Raw genomic sequence first — 21605 nt, forward strand, 5'->3', positions numbered from 1 at the left:
AGATACTGTGAGCCTGTCCTGTCAGCATTGGTTTCAAGATACTGTGAGCCTCTGGTGAGCACTAGGTATGATGCAGTGTGCAGCTGAGCTTGGGATTGGGTACATGGAGCACGACCATGTCAGCCAAGTTGTGGCTAAATGTTTGCAGCTTGTCCCTGTGCAGATCTGCCGTCTGCACTCTGTTCTGCTCTCCTGCTTTACACATTCACCACTTGGCACAGAGTCTGAGTGGCTGTTCCTTTCCCAGAAAGCTTGCCCATCATAAGCACAGGAGAAGAGCAGGAGTGTGTGTATTACAGCAGACTAGGCTGCATTTGGAGAGACTGAACCAGGTAAGTGCGTACATATATATACATATATACATATATACACATATGTGCAAAAAACCGCTGTGTGATATTATAGTTCAGTAGGTAGAGATGCATAACTATCAGGAGCTATGGCTACACAATTGTAGTTTAATGAAATTTATTAATACAGTTTGAATGATGGAATAAGCCTTCTAGACTTCTCTGGTGAATGAATTCTCCTCACCAACATAGGGTTTTTTTCCTGTCACGCTTTCTAGGAAATTACAAGCTGTATTAAAGCTTCCTTGGATGGACACAGTCTTCCCTAAATAAAGCAAAATAGCTTCTAGGAACCATACATTTGTTTCATGTCTCATTCTCCCCCTCCAATTTATTCCTACATGGCATGGTCCGAACTGCTGACTTTTGTCAAGTCAGAAATCTGTTAGTTTCAGAAACTTAAGGCAGTCTGGAAGAGATAACTGTGTTATCACCACAGCAATCTTCGACTGGCTGTGTCAGTGCAGTGCTGGCATTATTAAATTTCAGAGGATTCAACTGGGAAGCAGAACTCAGTGCTTTTCTTGGTTTCATGTCTTGTGGTGTAATTAGCAATTGCCATTTCTATCTGTGACTTCCATGCTTTCTGTAACAAGAAAAAATATTTGTAAACCAAGACAACCTAAAAAAATTCCATTAATTCAGATGCATAAACACCCAGAGCCTTTAGTTTTATTTAGCCTTTCTTCAGGCTCTTGTTCAGGCCACTACACACTGCTGGAATCTGTGTCTGTGGCCAGAGGTTTCCAGTGTATGTTTCCTTTTTGATTGGAAGGTAGGATTTGCTCTGTTTGCTTGTAATGGTGAAGTTTGTTGCAGGCTATTTCACCCGTTTTTATGTGATGTTTATTAGTGCCTCTGTTCCTCTGATTAAGACAGCCCCAGTTCTATTTGCAAGTTGTGTTCCCTTCCAAGATCTGCCGTGTGCTGCCATCTGAATTTCAGTTTCTGTCATTGTACTGACAACATTCAGCTCTATAGTTGCTGTCATCCAGGCACGAGGACAGGGGGTGATGGCTGGAGAGATAATTTAAAATATGTAACTTCCTTCTCTCTCTGCTAATGCAGATGGTCTGATCACAGAAGCTGAGTTGTCTCTGAATTGCTATGATTAGATATTGGACTACTCTTAAAAGGATTAATTCTTTGGACTAAAACCTTTAAAGGTCCCTTACAACCCAAACTATTCTCTGATTCTATGACATTGAGAAGATGGTAGCCCTGGTGTGAAGGCAGCTTTGAAAAGGAAAGGTCATATGTCAGTAACAGGAAAAGGTAACAACTTCTTGAGTAGATATCTGTTCCAAGTACCAACCAGTGACTTGGATATGGAAAGAATTCACTCATTGCTTTTTCTTGAAAAAGTCTACTGCCATTTACTTTTAAGCATTAGTATTAGTGGTGGTCAAACTTCTGTGCGTTAGGTATTGCAGAATGAAATTCAACTTACATGAGAAAGTGGAATACTGTGAAGTGCCTGACACACTTTCAGATGTTATATACAGTGCTGTTACTAGAAATGGGATATGGTGTGAAAATGAGGGGCAAATTTATATAACAGTGAAATTAATCATACCATCTGTTCAGTCTCAAACTACAAGATGCATGTTGTGCTAGATGAGCATAAGACAGTTTTCTGATCTGAGTACTACTGCATGTGAGTTGGTGGGCAGGGTTTGGTGTTGACTCCTCTGGAGGGGCTGACCATCTTCTGTGACATAAGAAATGGCTCTTTTTTTTTTTTTAAGCAATCAGAATTGATAATGTTTTTCAACAAGAATGTGACCTGCTGTCAACCCTGATATAAAGCTGGTACATGTTCAACAGCAAAAATTCTGTAACAAATGTGTGAGCCAAAGCACCAAGGTGTTACTTTGTTTTGTTTTGCTTTTGGTCAAATGTCACAATTGTAATAGATTCCTATCACAGCATGACCACTTTTAGGCTGCCAGCCTCCTTTAGGGAAAGTGTAGTTGTATAATTAGAGAAGAAAAAAAAGATGTGCTACTTACCTTGGCAGTCTCTGTTGGAGCTTGTAGCAAGAAGACCGCTATACACTGCCGATACCTGTTTTCGTGCTGTATTAGGAAAGCATTTCGCAGGCTGAAGACTGTGGAAAAATGTGAAGAACTGATATAAATGCACCTCATATAGCTATCAGTCCCATTTTATATCACATCGATTATGAATGAAGAAATGATATATGTAATCATCTCTTCAACCCTGATAGGGTCAATTTTTTTGTTGTGTGGGAAGCTTTCTTATTTCAAAATCGTAATTCTGCTTGCATTTCTTTTATTTTTAAATACTTTATCATTGTGCAGCTAAGGTGCTTTTAAGTTTAGCTGAGGATCATTAAGAAATATTTCCCTTCAGAGTGGACTAAATCATAACTGAAATTAGGGGAGAACAAGTATCAAAAATTGAAGAGAAAGGCCCTATTTTTATTTTGTTTAAAGAAGTCCGTATGACGACTGCCACATAGGAAAGTGGCTGCACTTGGGCTAATGGTGGGTGTGGGTTCTTCCTGGGTGTGTGCCTGAGCTGGTTCTCATTCTGGGGATGCCCCCAGTTGGCTGCTGACAGCAATATCTTGCAGGGCCAAGCATGTTGCCAGTCTGTTTCCTGCCAGACTTTTGGTCCTGAAGATGACGTTGAGCATCATGTGGAAGGTTTCTTTGCAAGGGGACAAATTAACATGAATGTCACGTCTGGAATGAAGGGGTGGCTTAAGTCTGCTATGAAGCAAGTTTAGGGGAAGAGGAGGGAAAAGCATCTTCAGGCAGCCAAAACCCTGCGGTAGACAACAGGCATACTTGGGTGGGCTGGTAGTAGCAGGGAGGGGGCACAGCAACCTGTTTTAATGCTCTGGATTCACATGGCATTGCTTTTTTTTTAACTGGAGTTGATGTTACTCTAAATGAAGCAATGGTGACCGAGGTGTGGGATTGCCTCCCTGTGAGTGCTCACTCTAAGCAGAGCTCTGCTCCTGAATCCATGCAGCCTGAGAAGAGCTCAGATCTCAAGCTGCTGGGACAAGGCAGCGTTTTTCTGAGCCTACTGCAGTTGACATATCTTTTTGATAAATTCATCTAGTCCATATAGCTTGAAGTCTTGTACTATGTACAATATCTTGCTGCTGTGTAGTGCTTCCTGTCCAAGCATTTCCAAGTGCTCAGAATGTTTCTGCAAGATGAAGAGCCCTATAATCCTAGTTTTCTAGGAAAGGGAAATGGAGCACAGACTGGTAAAGTACTGCAGCAAATCAGCAGCAGAAATTTGTAGCAGCAGAGGAAATATGTTTCTGAACTCATGCCTTCTGCCTGTCTGTGGTCAATAGGAAATAGAACTTTACAGTTCTAAAAATGAATTTTCTGGGCAATGCTTGGCATCAAGGTCTCAATAATGTTTTCTAAAAGCAATTCTGTGGCTGTAAAGATTACCAGTCTTTGATACAGTAACATACCAGTGGGTCTGGCCCTTTCAAATGTAGTGTAAACATTATTAATGGAGCAATAATAAGTAGTTGCAAAGATTAAATCCAGAGCAGAATGATAAAAGGAAAGTGATCTTCTAATCAGAAATTATGTTGCTGCTTACAACCTTCAGAGATGTGTTCCTTCTGTAACAGTTACATGTAAAATTACATCTCTTGTAGTTTTGTTATGGTATTTGCAGATAGTTCTGCTTTTACAGTAGCTTCCTGGTGTTATGAGCAAACCATTTTACCTCTTGTCCCTTCACTGATACATAGGTGGCTTTGGACTAGAATTATCTTGCATAATTTTTAGCTTCCTGCCTGCTGCCAAAAGGGTGTTTCTATGATATTGCAACATATTTTTTTTTTCTAGTACTTGTATTGAGCTTTGTTTATTTCCAAAGTGAGTTCAACCCTCAGCAAACTAATGGATGCAAAAGTTAGATCAAAAATCAGGATTTCATTTTTGATTAATGCAATAGATCACATGTACTTTCTGAGAACATACTAACTAATCTTTTAGTGCTACCAGCAGTGAAAGTCTCCTTGAGACAGCAAATAGATTGGCAATGTTCCCCAAGGTCATACATTCCAGACAATATTTAATTATTTTTTTTTCCCCTGCAAAGGGACATTTTCTGTTGACACTAGAAGGTTTGCTTGTTATTTTACACAGAATGGTGGAAATCTGAACTGCAAGCTCTCTACAGTAATTTTTCTCACTATTTTTATTGTACCCCTCCCCAAGGGGTCCTGTATTAGGATGGGGCTTCCAAGTTGTTGCAAGATTACAAGTTAGTAGCAGAGACTGCCATAGCTACAGCTGTAGCTGGAAAGAACAGCTGTAGCTGTAGAGAAGTCAGGCAATGAGGTCCAGGTTGCAGGTAATGTCATAACCAGTGGACAGAACCTGGGCTGGGATGCAGAAGGCAACTTTGTCTATTCTGATGCTGGATCACAAAGATAGAAAGACCCTGATTAGAAATCTCTGAATGTAGGAAATACTGTCTTGGAAAAAAAAATTCCAAAAATCTTATTCCCATTCCCATTATGGATTTTTTGGCCAATCTTCTAGATGCAAACTGGAGAGTGGCTGCAGAAGCTGTCGACCTGGCACCTTGCCTGGGCTTACACAGGATGTGGGGCTGCCCTCTCCTCCAGCCTGCAGGCAAGAGGTGGCTAATGTGTTTGCTCTGTTTCTGCTGGGTTCATAGGGAGACAACTTAAGCAGGCAGACAGTGCTGGAGCACATTTAAAAAAGGGTTGTTATTCTCTGTTTATCCCCTTATCTCATATTTAGTCATTTGCCTTTTATTGCCTAACTTTATTTCTTCTCAGCATTGATGCTGAATGCTAAATACTCTAGGTGAATATATTTCAAAGTTATCATAAATTTTACAGGCTCTGGGTTTATTTTCCTTATCTATTGATTTCCTACAGAGCACTCTGGCTCCCTAAGCTTTTCCTCTGTCTTTAGGATTAGGATGACCCTGCAGCCAAGAGATTTGTATTTCTTTTAATTCTCTTTGATATAGGAGGCTCCTGTGATCTTGGCAGTGTTAGACTGAATCACAGAACCATTAAGATGGAAAAGACCTCCAAGATCATCAAGTCTAGCCTTTGACTGAACACCACCATGTCAACTAGATCATAGCACTAGGTGCCATGTCCAGTCATTTCTTGAACACTTGCAGGGATGGTGACTCCACCTCCTCCCTGGGCAATCTATTCCAATGCTTAATCACACTTTCAGTGAAAAATTCTTCTTGATGAACCTGATTCACCTGAACCTCCCCTGGCTCAACTTGAGGCCATTTGCTCTAGTCCTGCAACTAGTTGCCTGGGAGAAGAGACTGACCCCCTCCCTGGCTACAACCTCCTGTAATTGTAGAGAGCAATAAGGTCTCCCCTGAGCCTACTTTTCTCCAGGCTAACCACCCCCAGCTTCCTCAGCTGCTCCTCGTAAGTCTTGCCCTCTAGACTCCTCATCAACTTTGTTGCTCTTCTTTGGACACGATCCAGCACATCAATGTCTTTCTTGTAGTGAGAGGCCCAGAACTGGACACAGTACTCAAGGTGTGGCCTCACCAGTGCCGAGTACAGAGGGAGGACAATATTTTCTCTGGTCCTGCTGGCCACACTGTTTCTGACACAGGCCATTGGCCTTCTTGGCCACCTGGGTCCACTGCTGGCTCGTGTTCAGTCAGATGTCGACCAGGACCTCTGGGTTCTTCTCCTTTGGGCCGCTTTCCAGCTATTCTTCCCAAGCCTGTAGCACCACACAGATTTGTTGTGTACAGGGTTGTTGTGACTCAAGTGCAGGACCTGGCATGTCACCCTTTCAAAGCCTTGGCCCATTGATGCAGCCTGTCCAGATCCTTCTGCAGAGCCTTCCTACCCTCCAGCCAATCAACACTGCCACCCAACTTAGAGTAGTCTGTGAACTAAGAGTGCCCTCACTTCCCTCATACAGGCCTTTTATAAAGGTGTTAAACAGGACTGAGCCCTAGGGAACATCACTAGTGCCTGGCCACCAACTGGACGTAGCATCAATCACCACCATGGTTAGGTGTGTGAGAGTCTGCATCAGCAGCTCAGACCAAGGGGAGGTCTGATGTTTCATGCCTGGTCCCTCACCCCAGCTCTAATTTGGTGATTTCAGGAATGTTTTTTTGACAGGGTAAGGCTGGTCACTCTCACTAGAAGTCAGTCCTCCTCCCCTCCTCACCCAACTGCACAGCACCAGTTATAGGAGGTTGTTTTTCCCAGTGATGCATTTGGATGTCTGAGAACAAGGAAGCATTGGTGTGTGGTGGGTGATTTTCATCCTCTCAAGGACTGATGGAGAGGTGAGTAGGAGTAGCAACAGGCGGTAAATCTCCTCTCCAGCCTCCTTGAGAATGGCTGCTGTGCATGTGGGAGGACCCCTGGGAGAACAATGTAGTGGGAAAGGTGAAAAAATGCTGCATAACTAGTATGAAATTGAAAATGTACTTGAGAAAGAGGCCCAGGATTTGACAGAGGGACGGTTAGGGCAGGGAAATACTTGGCCTGTGAGAAAGAAGTAATTTGAGTCTTATTTCCTCCTTTGAGGTGAATGGATAATACCTGACAGTCGCTGGTATGTGTGTGAAAGTCACTGTTAGAGGCAGGGGGCCATGGGGTGTAAAGGCTGTGGCAGTAGCTCATGCCTCACAGCAAGAGCAGAGCTGTGAAGCCACAGTGCTGAGGCACTTGTGTTTGCACTCCAGGCATCTGGGGGGGTTTGTGGACAAACAGCATCTTATCCTTATACTACCACACACAGAGTGCACTGACGTGGTGTTTATGAAGGCATTCAAATGCATGCAGGCACATACCTGTAACTTGGATGGGTTCAATGTTTTTCAGTCTCAGTCTGTCTAGTGGGATGGGCTGGTCCAGGACTGTGCAAAATCCACCCTCTCTTATGATGGACTGCAGCTCAGGAGTGAGGGAAGGACAGACAGAGATTAAGCTGGTGTCTGAGCCCCCATATTTCTGGGAATAGAAAATGAAGCTGGTTAGCTTGTTGTCTGCCATCTGCTCATGAAGTATAGGCACTAAAGAGCTCTAAATCATGTGCTTTCTCTTATCAAAGATATACAGACAGCTTATTTGCCACAGGCAGAAAACAGCCAAAGACGTTCAAAAGGATTTTTTTCACCTTCCCTCCTTATTTTAATAGCAGATCTTTTTCTCCATTCCTTGGAGGTGTGTTTCACCATCTCCCCTCACATACATGCAGAAGATAGAGAATTCCCAGAGCTCCAGATGAGTTGCACCCCTTCACAGAAGGTTCACCAACACGTGTATGTGGGACAACCCTCGAAAAGACTTGCCCGAGGGTACCAGGTCCCTTGAATTTCTGCTTCCTTCACCACCACTGTTTCTAAGGGATGGTGCTGCTGGTCCCAAATCCCTTACTGCATGCTTTCTCTGTCTCCTTTCTCTCTAAAGCAGAACACCTGCTTCTTAAAAAAAAAAAAACCACCGCAAGAAGTCTTTAAATCAGATGCAAACTTGTTGAGATTTAGCAAAGGTCCATTTAGACTTTTTTTACATCAGCTTCATAAACTGAATTAGCTAGATGCACTCCTACACTGAAGCTTTAGGAAGTTTGGGTCATTCAGTGGCTTTCTTTGGTGGCTAAATACAGGTCTTTATTATTTATAGAACTCTATAACACCATTCATCAAGAAACATTGTCTTGAACAGAGTCACTATATCTTAGCTTTAAGCTAGGGGAAATCAAGGCAAAGAGAGGACAACAGGCAATGTAGGAACTGAGAATAAAGCCAACCTTCTATAATTTTAGCATTTCCTTATTTTTTTCCTTTTTTTTTTCCTTTTTTTTTTCTTTCTTTCTAACAATTCTGATATCTCTCGGATAAAAAAAATCTCAGGTTACTGAACTGAGTCATCCAGGGAACATTAGAAAACTTTTTCCATTCTTGAACCTTTTCTGAGATTTAGGAATCCAGCATGAGAGCAACATCAAGAAAATATTAAGGTCTTTTAACGTAAATTTTCCTACAGTAGCGTTCCTGTAACATGCTGAGCCTAGAAGCAGGGTTTTGAATCAGTGTTATGGTTTGCTGTTAGCATAAGGTATTATCGTTCTTCATGCTGATTAGTCATCTTGTATTTTTGTTGTTAGATCAATCTGCTAAAGTACCTTCAAAATACTTACCAAACTAAAAAACATTACAACTGCAACCATGTATATCTCTATATGTTATTACCTTTTTGTTACGTTTAATTTTGGTAATTAGTAGGAAATCATCGAATAGGAAGAGGTAGACATCAAGGAGTCTTGTGCTTTCTGAGAAGGAAAACAAAAAAAATCAATTTTACGGTGTGATTATTTTAAGGAATTGCTGCTTCTAAGATGAGGCATATCTGTGAGTCACGGCATCGTACAAAACGCTTTTAACAGCGAAGCCTCGCTTCCAATAGTTTACAACTACTCATTCGTCGTGTGAGTCTGTGTCAAACACAGTAAATCATATGTTACTTGGTCGTTTTGGCTACTAATACTTGTACCTTGTAGCAGCTACCTCATTGTAATTAAACAACTACTTGCCTGCCAGGAAAAATTACCTGGATCAATGTCGTACAAATACAACAATCAGCATGATATAGATAGCAAATCCTGCCTGGTAAGCAGTGAAACTTCTGAAAATGGCAGAGAAATGGGAAAGTGCCACCTTTTCCTGGTATGCTGCCCTTTTCATGTGCCTTTGCAGTGATGAAATGTTAATTGATATCATCATACAAGGGTGATAGTAAGTGTTGTAGAAATCAACTTGCTTGTGTGGGCTCACTCTGCTACCTGTGAAGTTAATGGCATATTGTATGAGAGCTCTGCTCATGAAAGGGAAGCCACCTGGCAGGATAACACCTTCTTGTTCCAAGATATCTATCAGAACAGCAGACTTAGTAGAGACGATGTTGAAATAAAAATAGGAAATACCTTTGGACTCGATAATTTTCAGGGAAACACATACTAGACATGGTGCTAGAGCAGTGAGATATGTTGACATCAGTCCCCTGCCATGTGGGGCACTTTGTATAGGACAGTCTAAACTGCCTGTTTTCCTATTTCCACATTTTTCAATATGACAGCAAAGGCTTCCTTTGAGTGGCAGGTTTTGGCCAGCCAAACTGATTTCTTCAGCACCTGGCAGACTGAGTAGCCAGATGTGGCAATAAGCAATCATACAGACTACTTATCCTTTTGGCAATTTGCCTGTATCTCAATCTCTCTATGACAAGCTGTAAATTTGCTTTTTCTTTCATGCACTTGCCTAAGTGCTATTGCAGAGGTTCATTCTGGACCTGCCATGACAATGTATAATTCTGTTAAGCTATCTCGCAACACCAGGACATTCAGAGACATTACCTGCTAACATCAGCCTCCCTTCATGAAGGAGACGCCTGTTCGCCGAAGACAAAATGTTTTCACTGCTGTTTTCTCTTAAGCTTTGCTTCAAACCCTTGACCCAAAAGAGAGAGAGAGAAAATGAGTATTCTTGCATATTTGATGGTGAACTGGGAGATACATGTGTTCGTGTCTCAGGCTAAATAGGTCACACAGCTGATAACTGAGCACAGCTGTGTTTCTTCAGCAGTGCTATTGCTTAAATGTATTTATGTTTTTGAAATGTTAAGCTGAGGTTTACTTTTCTGAAGTGAGTTTAATAGTTTTTGCAGCCCTGTATGTGAACAGACAAAATCCTTGAGGTGAGACTCGATGATGTTACCATAGTGCTGCTTAAAGTCTGTCTATTTGGGTAAGGGTATAACTGCAGCAGAAAGGTGCACACCCAGGTGTAATGTATAATTTTTTTGTAATGCTACTAAAATGTAAGTGGAAAGTTCTTTGGCTCAGCTCAAGGAGTGAGAGAGGCAAATAATTTCTAATTAATATCTTTGTAAAATGGTGGTAATACTTACATGTATCCCATTTCATTCTGTCCCCTAAAAGCAAATATTGGAGAGTCTTCCTGGACTGTATGATTGCACTCTCTTGGATGCTAGCTAAGCTGTAGTGGGTTGGTTTCTTGGATTTTTAGGCCTTCCTTAGCGATGGGGTCAGGAATCTAAGGAAGTATTCCATATCATTCCTTTCAATAACACAACATATAAAAAAGTGCAGATAAGAGAGTTTGCTCTCTTTTCTCTTCAAAGTTCTTTTCAACTTTCCCTTATGGTACTTGTTGGCTATCGGTCTCGTGCCCGTATTTAGCCTTAGATGCAGTCCAAAGTGGGTGGTAAACTCCATCTAAGGCTAAATACAGGCACGAGACCGATAGCCAACAAGTACTGTAAGGGAAAGTTGAGAAGACTAAGCGCAACCCATGCTGTCATCCAGGGCACTGTGTGTGTTCAGCTACAGTGTTTGCAGCTGGTCCTGTTAGAGCAGAGCCATCCCCAGTAAATAGAATACAGAAAACCAGCCAACTTTAGACCACATTATAAAAATAGATAGGAAACTAAATTCTCCCCAGGTTAAAAATACCCTTTCAAATCTGCTTACCTCTGGGACAAAGAACCTTTTGTCACGATCCCAGACCTGAGGCCAAATTATGACCTCTTGCAGCTGCCTGAACTTCTGAAAGTTGTCCAACCACTTGACTTTACCTTCCAGGTCCCCTGAAATGTGTGAAACCCCAGTTACTGCCAAGGTTGGCATAAGCAGTCCTGTTTCTAGAAGATGCTAAATACTGATTTTCTCCAGTGAAACCAAAGTGCCTCACATGTGAGGCCCCAGATGAAATCTTGGCCTCATTGTAAAAAATGCCTGAACTCTTCTTAGATCAACAGGGACAGAATTTCAATTCATGCATTCAAAGATGCTTAAATTCACTGCTAAATGAAAAGGTTGTGTTTACTAATCTGTCTGAGGAACAGAGGAAATCATATAAAACTCAATAAAACTGTAATCTTAAAAAATATCTTTAAAAAGGTCCTGCCTTTCTAAACTGTGTGGTATAGTGAGAGAAAAATAATTTTCATTATTTACAGCCTGATAAAAATACTGTTGAAATTACTGAGAATTAATTTTGGAGGAAGTGTTGCCAGAAGTGACTGAAATATTTAACTGGGGTGAGGGTGCCTCAGAATGTGAAAAATGGGCCAGTCATTGCAGATTTAGGGCCAATATGGGGAAAGCTCTAATGGACCTGCAACTTCAATTTCAACTTTTCAGGTTGAGCTATAGTGCAGATGATGGTTTCAGACACACACCTCTCCACCAGAAGGGTAATGCTGAGACTGCAACTGTCTTTTTGTCACTGATTCACTGATCAAAAAATGAAGGCAGATCCTTGTCAGGTGTCTGTGAATAAAGAGGGATCACCTCTCTATCTTTGGTTTCCTTTACCCAGAGGTCTCTAATTTCTGAAAGGACCTATTTCTTTGCCAGTAATATTCCCCAGATATCCCATGGTCTTTTGGGGCCATACCTAAAACTGCTGTCCTCCCAGTAGACATCTCTAGGCTATCAACAAGACCTCTTTATTTTCCTATGGGACCCGTTCTGTGCAGAAAAGTGTGCTTCTTGTGTGGCATTAGGATAGACACCTCATGAGACTTGGCAAGAAGAAAAAGAACCCGAGTCTCTCTTTTAGGTGGTCATTCTGTCATTGGGAGTATTTACCCATGAAGAAGTATCTGTAGAATACATTAACTCTCTCTCTTCCTCATCTCCTGGGGAGATACTCAAGCCTTCAGCCTCTGGTATGAGGAGAAGGATGGCAGCACAGAGTGACCAACCATACTGGGTGGCTCAAGGCCCTGATGTGCTGCTCATGAGAATGAAGCACTATTTGGCACTTCTCCCTGTCAAGACTGCTGGGATAAGTGTTTTGCTGATGTAATGTCATGTCTGACTTCAGTGGGGACTGCATGAAGCCTTTGGGGAATAAATCTCTGCTGATGAACTATATGACCATAAGACACTTAGAGATGCATTTAAAGCTTCTTGAACAAGACTGAGTTAATAAATAATATAGAATTAATAAATTATTTACCTAAAACAAAATGCAGGAAAAAATTAATACCTAGACCAACCCCTTATTTTCCACAATACTTAGAGAAAATCTGTAGCTGAGACAACTCTTCAGCTACTTTACATGGTAGAACCCTTTCATTAGTGAAAGGTCATGGACGTATTATTCCCCTTGTGAGTGCAAATTTATCCTATTAAGAATCAGCCACAAAATAATCCTCCCAAGACATAAATCCCACTCAAAGACTTCTTTGTTTGAGATATTTCTTGGTTTGTTCCAATTTGTGATCTGCTCTTAGTTGTTTGCCTGTCATGCAGATGATTCTGAGAAAATACAAGTGACTCAGTGATTTGGGAGTCCTGTGGCATTGCTCAGAGAAGCTTTGGCAGCACAAGGTGGCCCAAGTAATTCCCTACAGAATGAGGCTCAGGACTGTAGAAAGGCAGGAACATCCTCATTGCTTTTCTGCAGACAGACTGGACCAATTCACACTCCAAAAGACATGCACAAAAAAGCCAGGTAACTTGCTAGTTGGTAATTGCATACTTACTTATGGACTTTTCCACTTTCTCCTTAAGTGACTGGATAAGGCCTTTCTCTGTTTCATCAGTGCTCCTCTTCCAGATGTTGTTAAGGAGGAGAGGATAGCGCGTCAGTCGATGCAGAGGAGCGACCAGCAGCTCTGGCAAATGCAACCTCTTGCACTGTTCATTTTGTTCACACCACTGCTGAAGACAAGGAAAACCTGCCTTAGGCTTCAGCTTGCTCCCTGGCTGGGAGGTAGCAAAGAGTTTTCTACATCATTAGCTGACTCTAATGAGACAGGGACTCGTGAAACATGAGTTTCTCTCACAGAGAGAGCAAGGGCAGTATAAAGGCTCTTGTCATGGTTTAACCCAGCAGGTATCTAAATGACACAGCCACTCATTCACTCTCTCCTCCCCTCACCTCTGTGGGATGGGAAAGGGAACTGGGAAATAAAAAAATAAAGTTTGTGTTTTGAGATAAAGGCAGTTTAATAAGACAGAAACAGTGGGAAAAAAATAACAGAATTAGAATATACAAAATAAGAGGTACACAATGCTCACCACCCACTGACCTATGCCCAGACAGCTCCAGAGCAGAGGCCCCCCAGCCAGTTCTCCCTCTAGTTTATATACTGAGCAGAAGACCACATGATATGGGGTATCCCATGGGTCAGTTGGGGTCAGCTGTCCCTGCCATGTCCCCTCCCAACTTCTTGTGTCCCTAGATTCCTTGCTTGTGGGGTGGGGTGAGAGACAGAAAAATCCTTGATGTAGTTTACATACTGCTTAGCAACAAATAAAACATCACTGTTATCAAAATACTCTCATCTTAAATCCAAACCACAGCACTATACCAGCTACTAGGAAGAAAATTAACACTATCCCAGCCAAAACCAGGACAGTTTTCTACAGAGGGAATTGCATCACTCCTCCAGATGCACTTTCTGCATTGCTGCTTTCCATTCCAGATGCTGTGTCCATGCCACCAGACAAAATGGTGCTCTTATTTATTTCCTGTTTTGATTTTCTCAGGAAAACCTGAGAAAATTAACCTGAATTAGGTTTGAAGGCCGCCTTAGGTTTTAGGGTCACTGCTACTTGCCACTGGGGAACTTCTTCCTTGGCATGAATGTATGAAATCCCTGTCAGGGAGCAAGCAACGAGAAACTCCAAGGCCTAAGCTGCAGTTGACATGTCCTGCTACAAGGACATGTCCTCCCAGTTTTGGGCTGCCAGTAAGAAAAGCTCACTACTTCAGGTGTCTCTTTCTAAACCTGTAATGTTGAGGATCAGTCTTAGGTATTTACAGGACACACTGGTCTGCTGATGATATTGGAAAGAGCAGAGTCTTCTCCCTAAGATCTCCACCACTGCACTGGCTGGAGCTTTTGTTTCAGGCAGATGTGGCGTCAGCAAAGACAGAACCTACTCTAGTGCTGCAACTTGGTAAAGACATCACTGATAGCTCTTTCCAGCCTTAGAGGGAGATAAATGCTTACTCAATGGTGTTGTTTTGAGAGAGAATTTACAATGTGGCTTGATTTTTGTTTCTTTTTTTAATTCTGTAACCATTTCACTTTGTTAAAGTGGAGGTCATTGAGTCAAGAGATTACGTGCAAAATACCTAAATTACAGAGGCTAGTAGTATGTGTTTTCTACCTCCAAAAATGCAGCCAGTTCCTCCCTTTTGGCTTTCCCTTCTTATCTGGTCTAAATTACAAGTATAGACTTTCACATGTGCAGGTGAACATACACTCAGAAGGGGGACTTCTTATTGATGTTAGCCTCTGCAGCTCAAAAAGTTGATGTGAAATGCTATCTACACAGTCTGAATGAACTTTCCTAGTCTGCTGTTAAAATCCTGTCATAAGGTAGGAGTTCTGAAGACAATAACAACAAAATCATCACTTTACTTTCAGGTAGATGCCAAAATCTTCTCTCAGTCTCAGTTTTTCCAAGTAGAAGACAGCAGAAGTATAATTAAGGCAATAAATCTGGTGTGTCTGGCAGAGGTCACCCTGGAAAAACTGCAGAAAAGACTTGGAAATTCATCAGAAAAGGAAAATATTATGATGAAAGGAGAAACAATGGTTTTGGTTTTGTAATATTTTACCTAAGATTTCATTGTACCTAGGAAAATAGGGGAAGGGGAAAAGGGGGAATTAAAAAAGTAAAGGGCAAATTAAACAGTAATAGAAGTGTAAAGTAGTAAAAAAATCAGTCAAGCAATGCATGGGAGCACAGTTCTAATGGCTCTGCAGAGGTGTGACACATTTTTAGACTTTGTTCTCATTAAAAATAAATGATGTGAAATTCATGTAGAAGTTGAAGATAAAACCACTACCTATGAAATAGCTTTGATGACTTCATGCAGCTTAGTATTTTACTGTTTGAGTAGGCTAGATAGCTCTTAGAAATAATAGCATAACATCATTTAGGTTGGAGATGTTGAATGTTGTCCATCATAAAATGCAGTTTTGTCTGGGATTTTTTCTGTCTTACACAAACATTATCAATAAGAATACCTGAAGTCAGAGATAACAGGGTGAGAAACCAAGCTTTAGCCTGCCTTTCCCTGTTAAAAATCTTAACACTCAGGTAGGGTCTGTTTTAGTATGTCCTGGAAGTTTTCTAATGGCCTCTACTGCTAGGGAAAGTTCAGGTCCATTAATTGATTTTCTGTCTGTATTGATATTTCCAACTTTAGAAGCACTGGGAAGTTGTGTGGGAATTAGAGCTCTTAGAGAGCTACCCAAAAAGGTTGCAGGGCAAGCAGGGCTTGGCAGCAACAAGGCAGTTGTGTTTCTGCCTCTCTCTTGCTTAGCAGACACAGGCCAAAGTGTAATAGGTATTTCAGTCCCATTCTGCTCTTAATTAAGCACTTAAAAACATTTGTGGGTCTGGTCCATGGAGTAAAGGAGGATCCATGTGAAGGGGTGGAAGGAGGCAGGGAACATCTAGTGATGGGGCTGGGGTCTGGTCTTGAGGAAACACCTTCCATTGAGCAGGAAGCTCTCCTCTGCCAGTGGCCAAGACTCCTCAGGGTTTGGGGCTGCTCTTCACTAGGAAGGGAAAATCTTTCCACACTTTGTTGCACATACAGAGTACATTTCCACAACTACTTCAACCATGCCAATGAATAAAAAGAAAAACGACCTGCTGATAGGAGCTGCTTGAGGCTGAGACCAAACTGCCTGTGACAGACGGCATGTCCTTGACTGACTTGATTGTTCTAAAGCACCTGCATGCTATGATAAATGGTCTGCTGCAAGGACCTACTGTTATTAAAAGCAAAAATATTTCTGATTGTATTACCGTTCTGAGTATGGAACTGAAATCCAAGGGAGACTCTGACTTGCTGATATGCTCCTTCACAGTTTGAAAAAAAGTTTTCAGAAAACTGAGACTTATCTAAGTAAGGAGGAAAAAGAGAGAGATTAACATCAGTGACCTGAAGTTAAGATTAAAACATCTTTCTTTCCCATTCCTGGGCTCTCAAAAGGCTCCAAGCCTAGTGGGTGTCTATACTTTTCTCTCTGACATTGCCAGAATTATCTTCAGAATTATGCCCAGAATGCTTGAATTAGTTGGAAACTAAAACAAATCTATAGAAATACCCACTTGTGATAAAAGCTTTGAAACAAGATTAGTTATTCCATTTAAACTATTTTTAGGGTAGCAGCTGTATTTAATATAGGTTGACATGAAAATTGACAATGGGTGAATGGTGTCTACTGAAAAACACTGGTTGTTTGTGTCATAGGTGTGACAATTAAGGAAGCCTTCAGAGCCATTTGAGGAAGAAACCATCTTTCATAGTTTGAGTTTGCTTCATGCAATTGAAGATAGGAGAAGTTTCTACAAAATGCTACAAAAAGTCACATATTCCATGTAAGTTTGAACTGGACTCAAGAGTACCCACATTATAGGTCAGAGGGGAGTCAGAGCCTGTTCCTAAGCCCACACTTGCCTCCTGAGCACAATATTTTTACAAGAATTCATGACTGGGCTCAGTTTTAGGCCAAATTTTTGGCCAGAAGGGCATGTCATCCACTGTGATACTGCTAGGGACTGTTGTACCTGCACACTGCTTTGTTTGATGTGTTTATGGGGGCAAGGTTGCTTATAGGATGATACCTATTCTTTAATTTTGACATTTACATCTTTTATAGCATGCATTTTTTCATGGATTCAGCCTGCTATCAAGAAGAAACACATGCTGTAAAATTCAAGAAAAAAGGCATAAAAGGCATTGACAGCAGCTACTTTCTCCTACATTTAATCACTATTTTATATGCAAGTACGCATAACAGATGATCATTTGTCATCCTCATTAATAAGGACAACAAAATTAGAAAGTAAAATAGGAAATGTATTAAAGATAATTCTCTCAAGACATGACCAAGCTCCAGCCAAGCTCAGAGCACACAGCAATATATACCACTCCCTTCTTTGAAAGAGAACAAAGAAATCAACAACCACAGATCTGCTGAACTCTAGTAGTTGCCTGCATGTATGGTCTTAGTCCACAACAAACAAAAGGTGAAACACGTCAGCTAAAAATCTCTTTCCTTGTGTCTCCAGATCTGCTTGGTTGGTCATTCTGCAGCTCACCAGGTACATGGTCTGTCACTGAGCAGCAGTGCCTTGCTCATGTGTTTGAGTTCTGGTTAATTGTCCCTACTTTGAAGACCTTTCCTGATTTTCTTGTTTTGGCTAAAAAAGGAGATACTCACTACTAAGGCAAGGGAAATACAATACAAAAAGAAGCTTGAACTCAACAACTGGTTTAGGGCAAGTGATGTGATTATGAGCAGTCATTCAATTAAGGCAACTGCAGACTGCTTTCCAAAATTCATTTTACTGTTAAGCATAAGGTGTCCTGTAAAAGAGCCCTCAAACTAAGAAAAACTTCTGCTTTGCTTCTAAAGTAATATGGATTTATAGTTTTCTTAACTTTCAGGAACTGAAAGTGATCTCTCAGCAACTGACCAGAAGCAACAAGGAGCTGGAGCACATCACAGCCAAGCCTTGTGGCCTCCCTCCTCCTGGACCGTGGGAGGTAAGTAGCACATGAACACAGAGCATCCAGTCTGTGTGGGAGAGATCCTTACACACATGCCACGGGAAACCTCAGCTGCAGAAAGGAGGTCACCATTTTGTTTTAACTTGCCCTATTGGAGTGGCATAATAGACAGCAAAGTCTTCGTGCCTGTCTGTTTGCAAAAGGGAACTCATTGTAGTAGTTATTTTGCCATGCTTACTGTTTTGCTGTGAGGATTGTGTAGGAGGAGTTTATCTTCACAAATCCTTTTAAAAGGTCACTGCTTATCAGAAATAGTCTCAAACTTGTATTTACTTCATAAACAACTGCCAAATGAGCTCTCCTCTGTGTTTAAAATGCCTGTTTATCTTTTACTGGAGACACAAGAGAATGATTTGCACTGGTTATATTTGAGCCTCACTGATATACCAAGTAGAAATGAGAACACTTACTATTTGAACAGAGTTCCAAATGTGAGCACTGAAACTGAATAGAAACTTTATGGATGGTTTGTTGTCTTCTTTTATTGGGCTGGTTGATTTCTATCTCAGTAACACTTCTGGTTTTTTACTCACCTTGTTTAACTCCTCTAAGTTTGCAAAAAGTCTCCACAAATCCACATCCAAGAGAAATTCATTACTCTGGAGGTATTTTAGGGTGTTCATAAATATCTTTAAAACCAAAACAAATCCATATTATATACAATTTGTGCCAATTCAATGTATCTTCCCCCCCCCCCCCCAGAAAAAAAAATTATGTATTTGTACTGTAATTATTATGAAATGAGAATTTGATTTGGGGAGGGCAGAATATGGCATTCTGAGAAAAGTTTCCTGATCTGACTGAAGGCTAAATATTGGGGTTTGTGTGTGGAAGAGGATATGAGTGATGTCTCTGGGGTTTCTTTGTGGCTACCACAGAAGCAGCTATGTCCCTGCTGTGATCTCTGGCAGAAGAGGGGCAACTGAGCCACCTGAAGATTCCCTGCATGAAGGAATTAGTAACATCAGGGCACAGTTACACATTTCTATGATCTTTCTAAATGTTTTCCTTCCTATTCCATGCATTTAAATTGTTTAGAGTTACTATGGGAAAAAAATATATTGTTGGAATAATGTAAGTAGAGGCCCTGTGAAGACTTTTTTATCTCTTTGAATTGTTTTATTAACCTCCATTGCATGAAAACTGCATGTGTATTTATTAGCTGTTTAAGATTTTATGTTATTTAAACTGATTGAGCTGTACTGAATCTGACCTAAATCTGAAAAAGGCTTAAAATTTATGGATTACCAAGTAGATTTTTTTATGTGTAAAAAGCATTGATGAAAAACCCATCACCCAGTTGCCAAGAGTGAATAGCTAGTGAGAGTGTTTGCTTAGCCTTGTGTAACTCTCTAGTTACCATGAGGAGGTTGACCTGAGAGCTTAAAGGGAATTTATGGTGGTCTTAAAGCTCCCTGTGGAGGTTCATTAAAGTCGGTGGAATATTTCTGTACTTTGAAGTAAGTAGGTATCTGTAAACTGGTTACCCAAATGCAATGGGTTCTTTGGCAGGAGAGTTTGGGAAGCCGGCGTGGACTGAATAGTTCATCATTCATGGGTCATGCAGAGCTGGCTAAGACCTGTCTGTGGTTTCCTACATCAGACTCACCAAGGGGCCTGCATGTCTGCTATTATCATCCCTCCAAGTATTCACTACTTTTTAATCTTTTCAGCTTTCTGAACAAAGTGTACAGAAGAAAAGATCTTTCCTTCTACCTAGGACCAATAGCTGGTCCTGTCATTCCCTTTCCTCCTAATTCCTGTTCTGTCCCATCAAGGATAAATTCAGCCCACTCCTCTGTTTCCATTACTTTGCAATACTTCTTGTACTATCCAGGCTAACTTTTCAGCAGTATGGAAAATGTTTCACAAATCTCTTTCCTTTGACTAATAAAAATCAGAAATTGTCTGCGTAGAATAAGAGAAAAATATTAGAAAATATTTATGGAATTTTCCATCCTTTTAAATGGATACATTTAATTTTGATGTGTAGTGACTTTAAATAGTGTAGCTATTCTTGTAACTGTGTGTAATATTCTTGTTCATATTGCAAGCTCTTAATATTCATTAGGATGGAGGTAATATAGATTTTTTGGGAGAGGAGTTGCTTTTAGTATGCTCGTTTTCATGTAATATTAGAACTACAGTCTGCTGAATTCTGAGGATTTCATGCTCTGGTCAGGATAATCTAGCTATAGCTCTATATGAAGTTAAATGAAGATGATAATGTTCCATACTAGTAGTACAGAAACATTCAGTTGAAATAGTCCAGTACAGAAAAAGCCAACTGGAGAGTGGCTTCAGTTCAGCGTTTGTGAGAGGAATAGTGGGATATCAGTTGAAATTGCTGAATGAATATGAAATCAGATGGTAATTGCAAAGCACTAGATTGCATCACTAGAAAGTGATGTTTAGAAGAAATATGCCAAAATAAAGGTGGAAACCAAAGGGAACTGTGAAAACAGGATGAGCAGGCAAGATGGGAGGAAAAACCAAGTGCTTAAGTCATTCCCCATAGACACCTAACGAGAAATTTCAGGTGGCTTTGTGTCTGCCATGATGACAGCAGAACAAATAATGTAATTATTTTTGTGAAGTAAAATCTGAAGTTACCATCTTGAGAACCAACAAATGATCCAGAAAGTAAGTGCATTCACTTGTGAAAAGTTCCCACACTGCTGCTTCTTTTTTCACTTCTAACCGGCTGTCGGCATCTTTCTGCTCAGTCTGTTGTTCATTCATAAATTCATGCCAAGATTTACTCTATTGATTGAAGAAGAAAGAAAACCACCAATTGTTTCATCAACTGCTTCAGACCTTATGAGAAGAATCCATGTTTTATTTCCTATATAAAGATCTCATCTGCCAGTATTAGTGATTTTTCTTCTGAAAGATTAAAGATTTCTTAGAAAAATTTAAAACCCTGACATTTTCCTCCAAAATATTTATAATATAAACACAGTGAATTTGAAAGTAATGCAGTAGGATAATCTATGTTTGTGGGATGTTGTATCAAAAAATATTGTGCAGCTTGAAGACGCTAAGGAATTGAATCTCTCGTGCTGCTGTTGGAAGGCAGGGATATATGATAGCTTCTTGTTTTCCAGATGATAAAATCAAGGTATCAAAGGGCTATGTCTTTATAGTCACTTGGAAATTGTTTTGTTTAGTCTTAAGGTGGCCACTATCATCTTACTGACCTACTCCAACGTCAGTTGTCCACATATAAGTTAGGTACTGACAGGAGTCCTCAACTACCATGTCTCTGGGAAGCTGCAAATAACAGCCTGACATGAGAAACAAAAGGTTGGCTTTGGAGAGGGGATGGTGTTAGGTGTGGGTTATCTGAATATCACCCTGGTAGCCCAAGCTTGGTGTTTCTGTGGCTAGAGGCCAGAAGCCTTGTTTATCTGGCAGGCAGGTTTTGGCGGGATTTCTGCAGCCGAACCTTGGTGTTGGCACTGATCTCTCTGTGGCTGCCTCTGAACACAACCCTAAGGCAGCAATGGGGATGACTATTCCCCAAGTAACATCTCTGTTATGTTGCAGTTTCTTTCCCCAGACCTGCATGTGCTGCTGAGAGGGTTGTCTTGAGGCCTTTTTCTGAAGGTGATACTTCCCTGACCTAAG

General features: G+C 40.9%; 1 protein-coding gene across 1 annotated transcript; it reads right to left on the minus strand.

Annotated features, from left to right (window-relative positions):
- Positions 1-433: 433 nt before the first annotated feature.
- PLEKHG7 (pleckstrin homology and RhoGEF domain containing G7) lies at positions 434-20636 on the minus strand. Its single transcript, XM_027664991.1, has 11 exons — positions 20589-20636; positions 18509-18604; positions 16205-16300; positions 14803-14916; positions 12913-13087; positions 10889-11004; positions 9752-9845; positions 8592-8671; positions 7188-7347; positions 2363-2460; positions 434-936 (listed from the first exon to the last, which is right to left on the minus strand). Exons 1-11 carry the CDS (start codon positions 20589-20591, stop codon positions 829-831), a joined length of 1140 nt encoding a protein of 379 aa, XP_027520792.1. The 5' UTR covers positions 20592-20636; the 3' UTR covers positions 434-828.
- Positions 20637-21605: the final 969 nt, after the last annotated feature.

The sequence above is a fragment of the Corapipo altera genome, unplaced genomic scaffold (assembly GCF_003945725.1).
Source record: "Corapipo altera isolate COAL_440 unplaced genomic scaffold, ASM394572v1 1, whole genome shotgun sequence".
NCBI lineage: Eukaryota > Metazoa > Chordata > Aves > Passeriformes > Pipridae > Corapipo > Corapipo altera.